This window comes from Ovis canadensis, chromosome 9 (genome assembly GCF_042477335.2).
Source record: "Ovis canadensis isolate MfBH-ARS-UI-01 breed Bighorn chromosome 9, ARS-UI_OviCan_v2, whole genome shotgun sequence".
In the NCBI taxonomy this organism is placed as follows: Eukaryota; Metazoa; Chordata; class Mammalia; order Artiodactyla; family Bovidae; genus Ovis; species Ovis canadensis.
The window spans coordinates 54,027,415-54,045,586 of record NC_091253.1 but is presented as its reverse complement, the minus strand read 5'-3'; the positions used below and the strand labels follow the sequence as shown (position 1 = coordinate 54,045,586).

The 18,172-nt window shown below is 42.8% G+C and overlaps 1 protein-coding gene across 3 annotated transcripts in view; it reads right to left on the bottom strand.

Annotated features, from left to right (window-relative positions):
- The window catches only part of SGK3 (serum/glucocorticoid regulated kinase family member 3), a 116,661-nt gene that overhangs the window by 51,472 nt on the left and 47,017 nt on the right, over positions 1–18,172 (bottom strand). Inside the window, exons 1-2 of one of the 3 annotated variants that reach the window (XM_069600198.1) lie at positions 15,878–16,023; positions 582–798 (exon numbers count right to left, since the gene is read on the bottom strand). The exons of 1 other annotated variant lie outside the window; for it this stretch is intronic. In XM_069600198.1, coding sequence (XP_069456299.1) covers positions 582–659 — 78 coding nt within the window. In that variant the 5' untranslated portion in view covers positions 660–798; positions 15,878–16,023. Of the gene's footprint in view, positions 1–581; positions 799–15,877; positions 16,024–18,172 lie in introns of those variants that run through there. One more of the 3 variants, XM_069600199.1, reaches the window with a different exon arrangement.

Below are 18,172 nucleotides of genomic sequence, written 5' to 3'. Positions count from 1 at the left end.
CAATGAGGTAGAAAATGACAGGACCTCCCTGGCAGTCCAGTGATTAGGACTTCACCTTCCAATGCAGGAAATCCAGGTTTGATTCCTGGCCAGGGAGCTAAGAATCTGACATGACTTGGGGCCAAAAAAAAAAAAAAAACATAAAACAGAAACAAAATTTTAACAAATTCAACAAATATTTTTAAAATGATCCACACTAAAAAAAATCTTAAAATGACAAATGTCTTAAGAAAGATGTGGAAATTAAGACAGTGGTTCTTCACATGGAATGAATGACCTTCAGAGTTCACAGATTCTGAGAAACGTATATGTCACAGAACCATGCGTATGCACATTTTCGACTGAGAGGGTCCATCAGACAGGTCACAAGCGTCTCTGAAGGGATAGGGAAACAGGCAAAAATCTACACTGAAAAGGAAACTATTCCATCACAGCGCACAGAGAAGACTGTGGAGGACACACCATTTCAAAGATAAGCTGCCAAGTCTAGGGGAGGCCATTCTAGGCTCAGAAAGAAAAGCAGAAATGGCAAGATTCTCTACTTTCAATTTTGTCCCATGAACTTCACATTACATACTTACAGTAAACCTCTTCTTTTTCTCTCTGTGTTCATCAGAGCTGGGGATGCTTACACTTGGACAGCTCTCCTTGTAGTCCATGGTATAATCCCTTTGAGTTTATTGCCTCAGAAGGACACGAAGAAGTGAGTCCAAAGAAACAGTCAGCAGAGGACAAACACAATTAGCTAATCCAAAACATAAAACCTCTTGAGGTAACGTTCAAACTCCATCATGCAACCTTAACCAACAGAAAAAAAAAAAAAAAAAAAAAGAACTGATTAGCAAAATGATTTTAAAATACCTTGATTTGTCATTCCTGGCTCACAAAACCCACTTTATCCTTCTTCTTGCAGGAATTTAACTTTTGATCATAAGTCTCAGCCCAGGTTAGAGACACAGTTTTTGTTATGTCCCTTTCAATAGCTAAATCGTCTACTTTCTTTTCTACTAAGAATCTCCAGGAGCATTTACACCACGTTTCCTGTGGACCAAGGGTTAAAACTCTCACCTGAAAGGACTACTGTGATGGACTGACAGTAGGGTTTTCAAAGGGTGGTTTTTAAGTTCCTAGCATCAAGAGGATCTGGTGAAGTCTGCTTCCAACTGGGAACCTGTCTAGTAACCAATTATTTACTCCCGTTTTACAAAAGAGGCAACTGAGACACAGAGAGGTTAAGTGACTTGAAACAAGGCTATCTGGCTCCCACCAGGTGATCCCTCTCCCAAGCTACAGCTGAAGGCCTGGGAGCAGTAACGGCTTCCAAACACTGTGAGAAGGGGTGTTTCCCCATGTCCTGTTGCTTCTCTCACCTCTGCCCCTACCAGCTTAGTCAACAGTCCCTTTGTTCGAGTCCCTCCTACTCCAGTAAATGCACCAAGAATGACCCCAGAAAACTGACCCTCAAAAATGAAATGCATGTTTGATCAATATCCTGATAACATTACTATGGAGGGAGGGGAGGGGAAACTGACAATCTGGCACATAGTGATACCAAGACCATTCAAACTTCCTGTCCCAGGATGAAGTACAGGTGGTGAGCAAGGTGCCGTAAGGTCAGGTATATGATGAAAATGTTGATTTCAAAAATAATGACCTGGACTGCAGCTGCTTCTGACTGTCCCTGAGAATATGCACAAAACAAATGACCAATTGAAAGCTGTGAATTCCCAAATAGATGAGCGGAAAATCTACGGCTGTTCTAAATGAGTCCTTTTCCCCTAATAGCTGCTAATCCGATACAACTAAAAATCAAGGCATGGTTTGATGACAAGGGTTGCAGAACCAATTAAATATGCAATGCTGTAAAATCTCTTACGCTAACATGAGGGCAAGAGCTGGAAAGGTGAATGACCCTAAATCACAGATGCAGGCACTTGGGCAGATAAAGATGAGGCTTGCTCCTTGGAAGAAAAGCAATGACAAACCTAGACAGCATATTAAAAAGCAGAGACATTACTTTGCCAACAAAGGTCCATATAATCAAAGCTATGGTTTTTCCAATAGTCATGTATGGATGTGAGAGTTGGACCATAAAGAAAGTTGAGCACTGAAGAATTGATACTTTTGAAATGTGGTATTGGAGAAGACTCTTGAGAGTCCCTTGGACAGCAAGGAGATCAAACAAGCCAATCCTAAAGGAAATCAACCCTGAATATTCATTGGAAGGACTGATGCTGAAGCTCCAATACTTTGGCCACCTGATGAGAAGAGTCGATTCATTTGAAAAGACCCTAATGCTGGGAACGACTGAAGGCGAAGGGGACGACAGAGGATGAGATGGTTGGATGGCATCACCAACTCAATGGACATGAGCTTGAGCAAGCTCAGGGAGATGGTAAAGGACAGGGAAGTCTGGCATGCTGCAGTCCACGGCGTCGCAAAGAGTTGGACATGACCAAGCAACTGAACAACAACAAGGGTGTTTACCTCCACATTTGGCCAAACATCTCAGCTGAAAGTAGCGACCTGCCCTCTGAGGAGACACGGCCTCCTAACTCCCCTCCCATAAGCCCTTTCAAATTGTTTCACGATTTCTCTTTACCCCAACATCCCTCACTGCCTCCTAATGGGAATTAGATGCCAAAAGAGCCCAGAAAGAAGTTCAAAGTCTACTCTGAGAGGAGATCAACTTTACACCAAAAAATGTGCAGAATCTCAACAACTTTACCAGGAGTCTGAGGTCTAAACAGAAGATTACTGCGGCCCTAGACACACCCGCATGTGCACCCCATCACACTTTCTCCAGACCTTACTTAAGAAGTACCTGAAGCCATTCACAAGGGTGACTGGCCACTGGGAAAGAGAAGAGCAAGGATTTTCCAAAGGTTACCAGACACTAGCTCTGAAGTGACTCTAGTCCCAGGAGACCTAAAACATAGCCCTCCAGTCAGAGCACCCATCTCACTCCAGTGAGCAGGTGAGAGATAAAGTCAACCCTGGTATATATTGCATGGTGGGTCCAATGGGACCACTGGCCTGTCCGGTGGTTATTTTCCTAGTCCTAGAATTTTAGTGGAAATAGATCTACTTAGTCACTGGCCAGATGGCTCCCTGTTCTGTGTCATAAAATCCATTATGGAAAAAAAGGTGAAGGAATCCTTGGACCTCTCCCTCATCTCCCCACTAAGAAAGCAAATCAGAAACTACACCACATCCCTGGAGAAGCTCAGAAACCAGTGCCACTGTCAAAAACCTGAAGGATATAGGGGTGTGGATTCCTACTACATTCACATTTACGGGTCTGTTTACCTGGCCCAAAGATCTTAGGGCACGAATATGGATGCCTCTAAATTTAATCAGATGGTGATGCCAATGGGATGTTTTTGCTGGAGAAAACGAGCACAACCCTTGACATCCGGTAAACAATGACTGACCAGGCAGAGGGTAAAGGGAACAGAAAGTAAGTACTAGAAGAAAAAAAGGAATGATGAGCAATTTGAGCCAGAGAACTAGCTACAGATGCAGAGACTACAGCGGCTACATTTTGTTTTCGTTTCTTTCTATCACTTTACGTGAAGAACATTAGCAGTGACTCCACATGAGAGTATGAGTGAACTGGCTGAAGTGACTACAGGACCTTGAGTTTCCTGAGTTAGGAACAGAAGCTTTATGCACCAAGTGTGAGCGAATGCTAAGAGACAGAAAGAGGAAGACTGCACTGATGTTCTCTGTTTTTCTTCTCAGACTCCACCCTGCTCCACACCGCACTCCATAACCTAGGACAGTGACCACCACAGCCCACACCGCACAGGTTCCCTGGCCCTCTGGCTGCTGGCTGACCTAATCCAGAGAGGCACTGGCAGGACACGGGGTGGAAAGAAGGGGATCAGGACATGCATCTCCTCGCCCTGCTCCCTCCTGGCCAGGCTGTGGCATGGCTGCTGCTATGTTCCTCTCTCTCTTAAGGCCGAAGCTCCTGTTGGGAGATCCTTTCTTCTATGCCCACAGCTCTTATGGGGATGAAATGCACAATTTTCTACCTTGAGTCCTTATGTAAGTTTAAATGATAGGAGTTCCAATTTTCTAATCTAGCAGATGAAGCTAGCAACACCTACTTCACAAGGTTGTTTTAAGGATTTGCAATGAGTGTCAGAAACCTAGCACTGTTCAGTCAGTCAGTCAGTAAACTGGATCAAATACATTACAATTTGCTTCAAATGAGTTTTTATTTCCTCATTCAGCAAATACTTATTAAGCTTTCATTGCGCACTAAGCAACACAAAGACAAAGAGAAAACTCTACCTGCAAGGAACTTGACTAATGGGGTAGAATGATAAGCAATACAGAATTTATGATAGTTGGTTAAGTATGATTTTAGATGTATGCATGGTACACTCTGGGAACACACAAAAGGGACATGCACGCAGATTGCCATGGATCCTCAGTCTTGTTAAAGATAAAGTCAGGCAGGGATTTCCCTGGTGGTCCAGTGGCTAAGACTCTGAGCTCCCAATGGAGGGGGCCCAGATTTGATTCCTGGTAAGGGAACCAGGTCCCACATGTCACAACTAAGAGCTCCCATGCTGCAACCAAAGATCCCTGTGCAGGCAAATAAATAAATTTATTTTGCAAATTATAAAGCCAGGCAGGTATGGGAACAGATGTTTGAAAGATACCACTCTTGTCTGCCCCAATTTTCTCTGGAAAAGAGAGTTAGAATCATGGAATTATTGCTGTGAAGAAATCGTACAAAGATCAAATCATTTGTCCACGCTAGTATCCAGCAAACAGGTGACAGAGCTAGTATTCCAACTCAAATCTGTGACTCCCCAAATCTATATGTATTCATTTGCTATACCACACTGGCTCTCCTTAAGCCGAGTCAAACCTGCAACCTAACAATATTTAATATTTAGTGTCTAAGCAAGATTATAACCCAGACTGTGCTTTACATGTGTTAACCTGATTGCTCCTCACAACAGCTCCACTGAGAGGAAACCAAGGAGAAACCAAAGTGTAAAAAGATAAAGTAACCTCCTGAGGCAGTGGAGTCAGGATTAGAGCCAGCAGTGGTCTGAGTTTAGGACCGTTATCCTTTAGATCACTCTACCTCAACAACACATGTATGCTCTAAAGAGCCCTCTGGGAAGCAATGAAGAAGGTTCATGGACGTGTTTTTAAACGGTCAGAAGCAAAATTTTGAAAAAGCAATCTTGCTATGACTGTACACTTAAGGTGTTGAAGCAATTAAAATTCTGAAGCAATTAAAAATCTAATGGCCAGGCAGCTCAATAAAATGGAGTGAGGAGAGGACTGATGTAAGAATCTCACTCTAGGCACGTCCCTGGCAGTCCAGTGGTTAAAACTCTGTGCTTCCACTGCCAGAGGCGTGGGTTCGATCTCTGATCTGGGAGCTAAGATCCTGCTGCACGGTGCAGCCAATAATAATAATATTAATAGGGAAAACTGGATGCTGGGTACATGGGTACTTCTGTACTACTATCCTTGTCACAGTTTTGTAAGTTAAAAAAAACTATTCTAAAATTAAAAGTTTAATTAAAAAAAGGAATCCGACACTAAGAAAGAAAAGAACAAAGAGCTATGTGTTCACATGAGAATCAAAGTTGGAACTTTGGGGCAGGTTCAGAGGTATGGAGGGCCTCTCAAAGAGGAACAGGAAAATAGTCTGCCTTAGTTCTGCTGGAGAGTCACAAGATCATCCTGCAGACTGGTTCCCAGGGGCAGCTGGCTTGCCTAAGGGAGGTCACATGGTGCTAAGGAGACTGAGTTCAGATGTGTGTGTGAAGTCGCTCAGTCATTCCACTCTGGGATCCGATGGACTGCAATCTGCCAGGCTCCTCTGTCCATGGGATTTTCCAGCCAAGAATATTAGAGTGGGTACCCACTCCCTTCTCCAGGGGAATTTCCCGATCCAGGGATCAAACCCGCGTCTCCTGTGTGTCCTGCAGTGGCAGGCGGATTCTTGTGCCATGGAGCCACCTGGGAAGCCCTGACACCATGAATGAACTCAGACACGTTCAACATAACAAAATGAAGTGGGTCAGATGAGAAAAGAACTTTCAGAGGATCTTAGGAGTGAGAATGCTTTGCCAAGATAATGTCACAGCTAGTAAATGTTGTATGTATGGTGGTTCTCGACAGGGGACATCTGTCACCGAACGGAGACATGTTTGGTTGTCAGTTTTGGGGGCTGCTAACGGCTACAGGTCAAGGATGACGCCATGCACCCTGCACTGCTCCTACAACAGAAAGTTACCTAGTACCCCTCCCCAACAAAATTAACAATTAGTAACAATATTATTACAAAAGGGACAACCCTGGTACTCCAGTGGTTAGGACTCTTCACTTCCAAAGAAGGGGATGCAGGTTCAATCCCTAGTCAGGGAACTAAGATCTCACATGCTGGCCAGCATCACCAGGAAAAAAAAAAAAAATTACCTGGCCCACAATGTGAATACTGTTGAGAAAGTAACGTTTATTGAGTGCTAACACCAGGCACTGTTTCAAGTGTTCACATCCAACACATAACTTCTCACAGCAACCCAAAAAGTCAAGGGTCTTTATTCCTATTTTACAGATGAAGAAACTGAGGCTACCAAGTCTACATCCTCACAGAGCTCTGGGTGGCGATGCTGTGATGGGAACATGGCTCTAACCAAGAGCCCAGTGTGCACGCGCTGCCTCTCAATTTCCTCCAGTTCTGCTGCACACATCCCTTCTAAATCACCTTTGGAGGCAAAGGAATGGAGCACCAAGTGCCCATTAGCCACGTAGTTACAGAAAGAGAGCCGCACACAGGAAAAGCAGCTTTCAACTCTGCCACCAGGAGGCAACAGGGAGTGCTGCTAAGACCATCACCCTCAACATCTAATCAAAAGCCTGGTACAGACTGGGCTGTGAGTGGGGGTGGTCCCATCACTAGGACAATCAAGGGCTAAATCATGAAATAAAGAAAATAGAAAAATAGATCTTATCACAGAATTTTTTTTAGCATTAATGTATTCAATTTTTTTAAAATATTGGGCCTGTGAGACTTAGCAAATGAACTTATGGTTGCAGGGGGAAGGGATAGTTAGGGAATTTGGGATGGTCATATATATACTGCTACAGTTAAAATGCACAACCAGCGAAGATCTACTGTATAGCACATGGAACTCTGCTCACTGTTATGTGCCAGCCTGGATGGGAGGGGGACTTGGGGGAGAATGGATACCTGTATATGTATGGCTTAGTCCCTTCCCTGTCTACATGAAACTATCACAACACTGTTAATCAGCTATACCCCCAATACAAAATGTTTTTGGTGTTAAAAAAATAAATAAAAATTTAAAAAAAAATGGGGCCTACAAAAAGCAGAAATATGAAAAAAGATGAAATTTCATGATAGAAAACTCCAAATTCAAGTTATACTAAAAATGTTGGATAAATATTGATTAAAATAGACAGATACTAACTAAGACTTATTTTCCCCCTTCATCACCATGTTTACCTTTTTGTCCACTGTCTGCAATTATTGGCCTGTATTGTGTCCATCTTTGTTTCAGTCAGAAAAAAAAAAAAAAACCCGCTCATAAGAAAGTCAAAAGATTCTTCTGCTTTTCCCTCTACAGTAAAAGCAGAGCCCTTCTTAACTCATTTCTTCCACAATTACAAAGACTGTTCGGTATTGACTAGTGGGCCCTACCCAAAATTACAAAGTAGGTGCATGCATAACTATCAGCATCCACTCAACTCAACACGGCAGAGAGGGGTCAGTGATTCATACCAAAGCACAAAAGGAATTTAATAATGATCTTGTTCCGAGCAGAAGGAGCAGGCCTGGAGGACCTACAGGTTTTCTTCATCAGCAGGGACATGGCTGGACACTGTGTGTTTGGAAACAAGGCTCCAAAGGAGGGAACTGACAGAGATGGTGGAGGAAGAGAAGAGAGAAAATTCATGCAGACCCTAGGCATGGCCTGGGGACTGGTATGATAATTGCTCTGGGGAAGGGGGATTTACCTAGAGAATTCAAGAAAAATAACTGGGGGATGAGGACAAGAATTACTCTTGAGAAGGCTATATATAGGTCAGTCAAGTGAGTAGGTCTGCTTTTAAACTATATTAAAAGCACCTTCCTAAGATATTCTTACCCCAAGCCAACTGGTTACTTCATTGAAAGTTTACATAAGAGTATATAATCTAAATCTGTTTACTTCCCCCTCACAGACTACCAGCTCCAAATATATTGGAAATGTTTCAGCAGAAACAATGCACCTCTTTGTCACATCTATAAATTAAATTCATTGCAAAAGAACTGAAAAATCTAACAGGATCTGCCAATGAAAGATACATAGTAACCTCCCCAGCCTAACACATGATGAATCAGTTACAACTTTTCCTGTTTTCCTACTTTATTCTAATTCCCACCCCACCCTCCTCTTTGATTTCACTCTCATTCTGTAATCACAAAACAGTCCTAGTTTTCCCTAGGTTTACTGCAACTCTTATTTGAGACAACTTTTATCCTGATTCTCAATAAAGAACAGTGATACAAGAATCAGAAATAAAGTCTGTACACAATATCCAATGCGGGGACACAATACAGAATAGTCTACACCCAGCAATTTGATAGGAGTGTTCCAGAATCAGGACAAAAGATACATGAATTTGTTGGTTTTCTGAAACTGGCTGCATTTTATTAAAGACACTTAAGAAAGGGACTGAGTGAGGAGGCAGAAGTGACTGCTGACAGTCCTTTGTTCTCCAGTATTAAAATCAAAACTGCTAGGAGAAAGAGGAAGGCCTTAAACTCATGCCAACTAACATGTCCCTTCACTGGTTCCAGAACTGACAGGGCAAGGATGTGAACTGCAGCAGCAATGCTCTGCTCTTCCCTCATTAGCCTCCCAAAGCCACTATCTTGGGGTCCCCATCACCAGAACACCTGCCCTATCCTCAGCTTCCCATGCTTTTGCACTGTTCCGGGGCGGTAGGGGGGCGGGGGTGCACATTCCCACCCAGAACACTTCCAGAGATGATTCCCTGGGGGACTATGATCACTGGCAGGGTGCCCACATGAGCCAAGAGAAAAGTGCCGGGGCAACTGACACGGAACCAGCAGTGGCAATAAAACGCTGCAGGCCCTAGGAAGGCTAGGATAAAGCTGCTTCTGACTGAGGAGGTTGGCAGGATTCAGATTAAGGAAGCACCAAAACTCCAAAAAAAAACCACACAGGAAACAAAAACCAACCAAAAAAAACCCCACAAAGACAATGATAACCATCACATCTCAGAGTGTCCTGGGAGCACCTTCAGCTTTATATCTCTGTTCTGTTCTAACCTCATTTCAATCCATTCTTCCCACAGTAGCCAGAGTAATTTTTAAAAATCACCGTAAATCTGATAATTTCACTCCTTTGTTTAAACTCTTTCCATTGTCTCCCCCTGCCCTTAGAATAAAATCCAGACTCTGAATTACTGTCAACAGCCTTCAAGCACCCATGTGACCTAACCACTTCCTACCTCTCCAGCTGCCTTGCACCAGGGCCCTTACCCCTGCAATCAACAGACTCCAATCAGAACAGCCTCTCCCCAAGGCTCACACTCAGCATGTTCCCAACTCCGGTCTCTGGTCCCTGGGTCCCCTCTGCCTGGATGGAAGGCATTCTCTTCAGCCCTTCACACTGAGGCCTTTGTTCAAAGGTCACTTTCTCCTACAAGCCTTCACGATCACCCTAACTAAAGTGCTCCTTCCCCAAATGAATCTTCTGTCATCATCCTGGGCTTTCCATTTTAGCATTTACATCTAAGATAGCATGTGACTTGTTTATGGAGAAGCCCCGACTATAGCGCAAAATTTGTGACTTCTTTACCACCATGCACTCAGTAAACCCCAATATACATTAGCTTGTTTATTCTTTCAACAAATGGGTGGAAAGAAACACTTGGGAATTCTAATTTGCCAAAGAATGTAAGTAAGATCCTCAAAGCAGCCACCGCCTCATTATTCCTTCATCAGTCTCTAGAATCATCCATTTCTCCCCTTTCACTAGATTAATTCTATTACCATACATACTGATATACTACAGTATCTTAATAAAATTTTCCTTAAAACATATAGATTTAACAGATAGTTACACAGTGCTTACCAAGTGCCACAGATATATAATTAGTCTATGCTACAACTTTCAATATTTGCATGAATTAGTCTATCTGATAACACCCTTAACTAAGGCGTTTTATAAACAAAGAAAACTCAGGGTAAACACAGATGATTATACAGTGTGATAAAGGATACTTTACTCCAAAGCAAATATTTGCTTTCAAGGTTCTTTTTCTGACAGTAAAATTTCACTGGTTAGCACATTAGAAGAAATTTCCCAAAGACAAAATTTACAATCAATTACAAATTTAAATTATAGTACACTTTCAATTTAAATTGTAGTATGTTTGCTTTAAATCCTGACCTTACATTAGCTGTTGTTAGTAAAGATGCAGATTTTTACCTTGAAGTTTTAACATTTCAAAAATTAGGTCTTAACCTAGTGAAAAAAATGGGCAGAAGATCTAAACAGACATCTCTCCAAAGCAGACACACAGATGACTAATAAACACATGAAAAGATCCTCAATATCAATAATTATTAGAGAAATGCAAATCAAAGCTACAGTTAGGTATCACCTCACACTGGTCAGAATGACCATCACAAAAAAGTCGACAAAAAATAAATGCTGGAGAAGGTATGGAGAAACGGGAACCCTCCTACACTGTTAGTAGGAATGTAAATTGGTACATTATGGAGAACAGTATGGACGTTTCTTAAAAAACTATATATAGGACTATCATATGATCCAGCAATCCTACTCCTGGGCATATATCCAGAGAAAACCATAATTCAAAAAGATAAATGCACTCCAATGTTCACTGCAACACTATTTACAATAGCTAAGACATGAAAGCAACCTAAATTCCAAGAGAGGAGTGAATAAAGATGTGGTACAAATATACAATGGAGTATTACTCAGCCATAAGGAAGAATGAAATAATGCCATTTACAGCAATACGGATAGACCTAGAGACTGTCATACTGAGTGTAGGGAGACACAGAAAGACAAATGTCATATGGTATCACCTGTACGTAGAATCTATAAGAATGGTAGAAATGAATTTCTTTACAAAACAGAAAGAGTCACAGATGTAGAAAACAAACCTACAAACCTATGGTTGTAGAAAACAAACCTATGGAAAGGAAGGGGGATAAACTGGGAGATTGGGAATGACATATATACACTACTATATATAAAATAGATAACTAATAAGGACCTACTGTAGAGCATAGGAACTCTACTCATTATTCTGCAAGGACCTATATGAGAAAAGAATCTAAAGAAGAGTAGATATATGTATATGTAAAACTGACTCACTTTGCTGTACACCTGAAACTAACAAAACACTGGAAATCAACTATACTCCAAGAATAATTTTAAAAATCCACAAAAATTAGGACTTAACATATGTGTATTTTTTCCCCTACCAACTCTTTCCTGTCAATAGACACTACAGATTCATCCCAGCAATGGTAAAATAAATTTAGAAGATATTTGTAAGAAAATAAATTAGGCTAATGAGTGCCCTAGAATGGAAAAACTCCAGTTGAGGTTTGGGAGGCAAGAGAGAAGGAAAGAAAATTAAACTGCAGAAATGTCTACACAAGTTCCGTAAACAAGATTTAATCTATTAGGGGAAAAAAAAAATCACAAGTAAAATAAAAGCAATCACTCAGCTAGAATATGTGCAAGGGCATGTTTATAATGAAATGAAGCAAAATATATGAAAGCAAATGCTGACAGAAGACTTAATAAAACTAGAAGCTTCAACAACAGACAAATTCAAGAATCCTGTATCTATCACCTTTCTCTGAAGAATTTAAAAGCTTCTGGCATTTATCCTCTGTATATATCCAGAAAATAAACAACAAAAGAAGCACAAACATTTTATGAAACAATGAAGGAAAAGAAAGTAAACTGCTCTCCGCAGGTCAGAAAGAAGAGAATGTTCAGTCTTCCAGCTCAGAACACAAAGGGAGACAGTATTATTCATGTCAAGAGATGCAAATACAAAATACAGCTTAGGAATAACTCCTCACAAGAAAATCTAAAGCTGCAGATGGCTCCACGAATCTGTCTTCCTCTAATGGTTTTCTGAGTGAGTCTGTGTATTTTTTTTTACACTTGGGCCTGGCCGCCTACATGGGTGTTGGGTCTATTGCTCTTCCTTCCAAAAATCCAGACCTCAGTAACTTCATTAAGAATTTTTCTAGAACTGAGCTTCCTTTGCCTTCTTCCTGGAGTGTCCATCTTGTAGAAACAATCGCTGAGGCCCAATATTTCATGATTTAAAGACCTAATAAGGTGAACTTTATTTTATTTAAAAAGGAGCTAAGTGGGTGCATAGCTTGGTTTCCTCAGAAAAGTAACTGATATTTGTATGTGCATGTTTCCCGTCCTCCAGGAGCTTGTATATACCAAAAAAGAAAAGACAAAATGCCCAGAGAACTACAGAGTGTGCCAAGTTCTTTAAAAGTCATGAAAAGTCACTAGACTTCAGAGGCAGGAAACACATTTTCCAAGTAAACCTATATAGATATCTGCAGTAGCGGTAACATGTGAGAGGTTTTGAAGGCTGGGCACTTAGAAACAGCAGCAAAAGTCCTCGGGACAAACAGGTAATAGTCATATAGTCCCATCTGTCAGAATTCCTGCCCACCTGGAGGAAAAGACCTACTTATTAATAAAAATAGAAAGAGAAACTGTTGTGAGGCAACCCTGGAATTTTATAGGGAATCACCACCAAAGCCTTATTTTACTTTCACATTTACAAGCATAAGCTGGAAATCACTTTTCTCCTATGTGGGAGACACAGGCCGGCAAAGTGGATTTGAGATCGTGTTACAGAGAACTCAGTGCCAGCCTTCTCACTCTGGATTTCATCCTGCAGGTGAAGATGTGAAGGCAAACGAGAAGGGAGCTAGTAGAGCTGAAGGTGGAGAGGACGAAATGGAACGCAGGAGGAAGACATGGGAACGTGGGAGCAACAGGAATGGCAGGACTGTGAAAAACTGACAAGAGAACTAAGTCAGTAGTGATTATCTGCACATGCAGTGCCAGGGAGAAGGAGGAATCAACACTGCCTCCAGGTTTTGCTTCCCTGGTGGCTCAGACAGTAAAGAATCTGCCTGCAATATGGAGACCCAGGTTTGACCCCTGGGTCAGGACGATCCCCTGAAGAAGGAAATGGCAACCTGCTCCAGTATGCTTGCCTGGAGAATTCCATGGACAGAAGAGCCTGATGGACTACAGTCCAAGGGGTCACAAAGAGCTGGACACGACTGAGCGACTAACACAACAGGACAAATAACTAGAAATGGGGGGAGGGTGGAACATGCCAAAATGAATGGTGAACTGGCTTAAGTAATTACTAGTCCTAGCTGAAAATGCCTGCATGTGACCCTCCCTGGTGCCAGGCACTTCGGGAATAGCAGAGGACACAACTGGCAAGCACCCCTGCCCTCATGGAACTTACCGTCTCGTGGCAGACAACAGATAACAGACAAGTAAACAGACAGGCAAATATATATTACAGGAAGAGTAGGGCTGAAGGGGATTTTAAACAGGAGGGTCTGACTGATACAGCGACATCTGAACAAATACCTACAGGTGAGGGGGTGGACTCGACAAGGAGCCAGGGAGAGTCAGCAAGCAACAGACCAGTATCTCCAAATAATTTCACTTCAAGACGCTTTTGAAGTTAGTAGCAATTGCAAGGTATCTCTTTCATGACTGGGACTCAAGTCTGATTTCCTTGGGCTAGCATTTGGTAACTATCTTACCCAACCAAGGAAACTTCACCAATAATACAATGATAAGAAACTGCCTAGAAGGTCAATGTGTTTACATTGGCTGTTTACATTCCTTACATGAGAGAAAAGGGCTGTATAAAATAAAACCAAAGCGCTGTTAGAACATGTTTGTACAAAGCTGAAGACAATCATCTTGTTCTCAAAGCAATCATTGATGTGGCAACTCTGAGACTTGTGATTTAAATCAAAGGTGCTAAAGAATGATTATGAATCATGCAATTAAGCTATGAAGTAGGATGATGCTGAGAAAAATCATTCACAGCACCATAAAACTGTCAAAAATAAAAATAGTACTATCCTGAACACCAGAAGTAATATCATCCTTTGATTTTATAATCTGTTTCTTAGCAGAGCTGAATTCTAGTCTAAGCCCTGTCACTTACTGGTATTGGATCTTTGGGTCTGATTCTCATCTATGAAGGGCAGCCCATCTGATTTTTCAGATTCCTTACAATACTGGCAAGTTAGGATTCTTAGGATGGTTAGTTTATGTACTCTGGTTTACCTCATTTTGCAATAATATTACAAATAAGTACCCATCCAAAAAAGTACAACTTATAAGTTCTGTATAAAGTGAGATGAACTTCTTTTTGAGCACCAGAGCTTAGTGCTTAAAATGAGGCTACATTCACTGAAAAAGTGCTGTCTTTCTTCAAGCCTCTTTGAGAACAACCCTCAAGATGCTGAGGTTTCGGTATCATTTGAGAATGGCTTTGATTTAGGCTTCCCTGGTGGCTCAGATGGTAAAGCGTCTGCCTACAATGTGGGAGACCTGGGTTTGATCCCTGGGTTGGGAAGATCCTCTGGAGAAGGCAATGGTAACCCACTCCAGTACTCTTGCCTGGAAAATTCCATGGACAGAGCCTGGTAGGCTACAGTCTATGGGGTCGCAAAGGGTCGGACACGACTGAGTGACTTCACTTTCACCTTGATTTGGAAGAACGGATATGATCACATCTCTAGCATGACAGAATAGTAATGAGACCTTTTCCAGTGGGATTCAGTCTTTGAAAACTGTTCCAAAGCAACCTCCAAGCAATGGTTCTGCAGGAAGGTTTTTCTTTCTACTGTTTTGAAGATGAATGCCCATCTGACTGCATAATAAAGAAAACGGCCCAAGTTACTGTGGACTATGCCTGCAATGCAGGAGACTCAGGTTCAATTCCTAGGTCGGGAAGATCCCCTGGAGAAGAGAAGGGCAACCCACTCCAGAATTCTTGCCCGGAGAATCCCATGGACAGACCATGGGGCCTCAAAAGAGTCTCACACGACTGAGCGACTAACATGAGCCGGACACTACTAAATAGTAACTCATTTAATCCTCAGAAAAAAATTTAATGCCAGATCTACTATTATTCTCACTATATGCATGCAAAAACAAAGTCATAGAAAAGTTACGCAAACTGCCGGGGTTTCATAATTAATAAGTAGATTCAAACCCCAACATTCCAGCTTCAAAGCCTGCCCGCTTAATCTCCACAATCCACTGCCTGTGCAAACCTCCGTGTCCTTGTTGAAATAACAGCCCCATTACCAGCCGCAGCACTCTTCCTGCAAACTTTGTAACACGAAGTCAAAATAAAGGCTCCCAGTAAGCTCACTGCCGAGTTTCTCCTACAGTTTCTGAACCACGAGCTAGATACGTACGTTACAAAGTATAAAGTCTCTGCAGTACCTGAGGTCTCTCGAGATTTGTGTGGTGGGTGGAGGGAAGAGTTTCGTGGCCCGGAGCTAGTGCGGTTAACACGCGCTTCGAAGCTAGAGCCCGACCCTGTCCTCCTCCCTTCCTCCCTCCCGGGGCTCACGCCACGGGGCCGCCCGCCCGCGCCCTGCGCTCCTGCTCCGCGCGGAAGTGGTACTGGGACCCGTCCAGCCAAACCACACCTGCCTCTGGCGCGCCCCGCAAGGGTGCCTCCACCGGGTCAGCGCGGCGCCGGACCGCCTGCCCACGCTTACCTTCGGGGACAGACGCCCAGCGCGTGGGGAGCGGGAACGCGGCTACAGCTGCGCCACTCTCCACAGGCTTCCACGCTGCGCCTCCCGCCCCTCGCGGCCCCCTCCGCGTTCCCCGCCCTCCGCGGCAAGCCACGCCCTCACCTATCAACGGCGCCGTCTCGGTCGCTAGCCCCGCCCAAGCCGCGGGGGGGCCGGGCTTTTGCTCACTCAGCTCCACCCTCTCAGCCTCCGGGGGCGGAGCTTCCGAGAGGAGCTGTAGGCGGGTAGCAGCCCAGGAGGGCCTCGGGTTGTCGGACCCCGAGGGAGCAAGGGCGGGACGCTAGCAGAGGGAAAGGGTGAAAGGAGAGAGACAGCCTTGGGGGGTAGGATGAGGAAAGAGGCTTGGGAAAGGGAAGAGAGGGCACTCTGCCCAGGTTCCAGCTAAGGTGTTGGACTGGGTGAGACAACGTAACGTAACAAGAGTTCACTTATTCAGGGCACTGGCTAACCTCTTTCTCTTCGGACAGTCACACGAATTCTGAGTTCCAAGCGTGAGAAGTCATAGGGAACGGTTTCGAGGGGCAAAGAAAGGAAGCAATTTCTTTACTAATCTTCATCACACAGCCTCCTTGTTTTAAAAATTGTGGAAAGGACTGCCAGAAAGAACCCTCACTCCAGATTTGTCGTTCAGTCACTCGTCTCCAACTCTTTGCGACCCAATGGACTGCAGCACGCCAGGCTTCCCTGTCCATCATCTCCCTGAGTTTGCGCAAATTCACGTTCATTGAGTCGGTGATGCCATCCAACCATCATTCCAGATTTAAATTAATGTTAATCATTCCCTTTCCCTTCAAACAGCTCCCCTTAAACAACTTTTAAACAGAGCAGACCCGAGTTTGGCATTAATGCCCATTGTGTACTACTATGAAGTTTGCCATGGTGTGTACGGATAAAAAGAAAAAAAATCAGATCTCTGGAAAGGAATTATTTTAATTATTAATTTGTTTGATTTGGGAAGGTGAAAAAACGATTTAAGGAATCAAGTTAATAACTAATTGAATTATGGTGGGGAAACACACAACTCACTTTGCCACAAACTGGAATGATATACAGAAACCTTTGCTAGAAGATTTTCTGAAAATGGTGCCAAGAGGCCAGCCTAGCTGTGTGGCCTGAAGGGAAGTCACAATATCTGAAGTTCTCAATTTCCTTATCTGTAAAGTGAAGTGATTAGGCCTAGAGACCTCATGATCTCTTAAATACCCTTCCTCACTCCACATTATCCTACCAGGTTCAACGATTAAGGGAGAAGGGCCATGGGAAAGGTGCTGTCCAGTTAGGAGACACACAGAGAAACTGGGAATTTTTAGGAAAAGCCTCAGAGATCTCTGTCATCATTTCACTGAAGCGCTCCTCTCTGACTTTTCACTCTGGTCCTAGCTCAAAAGTTTAGACGCTTCTTCCTTCTCAATCCTCACAACTAGTCACTAGGTCCTTGATTTTCTCCATTTGAAGATCTCTTCAATGACCCCTCTCATTTTCACTGTCATCTCTGTACAGAGTACAAATGCAAAGAACTCAGAATCTTGTATCTGACCCTCACTTACTTTTTCCACCTACAATGTCCAACTGCTCTCTGTGTAGGTACACATTTGTCTGACAGACTGTCTTCTCACTGTATGGTACCCACAATAAACAGCCAACACTTCTGCCATGGCACACTTATAGCCACTATTCCCTGCTCAGAATACCTCTCTTCAGTCCTAGTTACCTGTCAGGACTACAATAGCTCAGCTCAGGAAACTCTCTATGTAATAAAATAACTGCAATGCTTAGAATCTGTACTGCTCCACTTGGCACTCAGCAACAACTACTTGTTTTGTTTTCTCTGTTATTTATCATATTTATCTTCAAAACTAAACCATAAGCTATTTACTGAATGTCCCCAAGCTCCAGCCAATCCAGGAAGAAAAAGCTATTTTCAATATCTCTAAAAGCCTAAAAGAAACTAAATATTCATCTACAATTAGGCTATTCAGGTTGCCTATCACAGAAAGATTCTCTGTTTTTGTCTGAAATTATACAATGCTGAAGTTACACAATTACTTCAAGTTAACCCATGGATAGAGGAGCCTAGTGGTCTATAGTCCACAGAGTCTAAGAACTGAACACAACTTACCAACTAAACAACAACAACCAAAGCTTTGATGGACAGTTATATGTGACTGATCAAAAACACAGGAAAATAAATTATTATTAAATAAGATTTGTTTGTTTTGAAGACCAAATCTTTGAGATTCATGGAGCTACATAAAA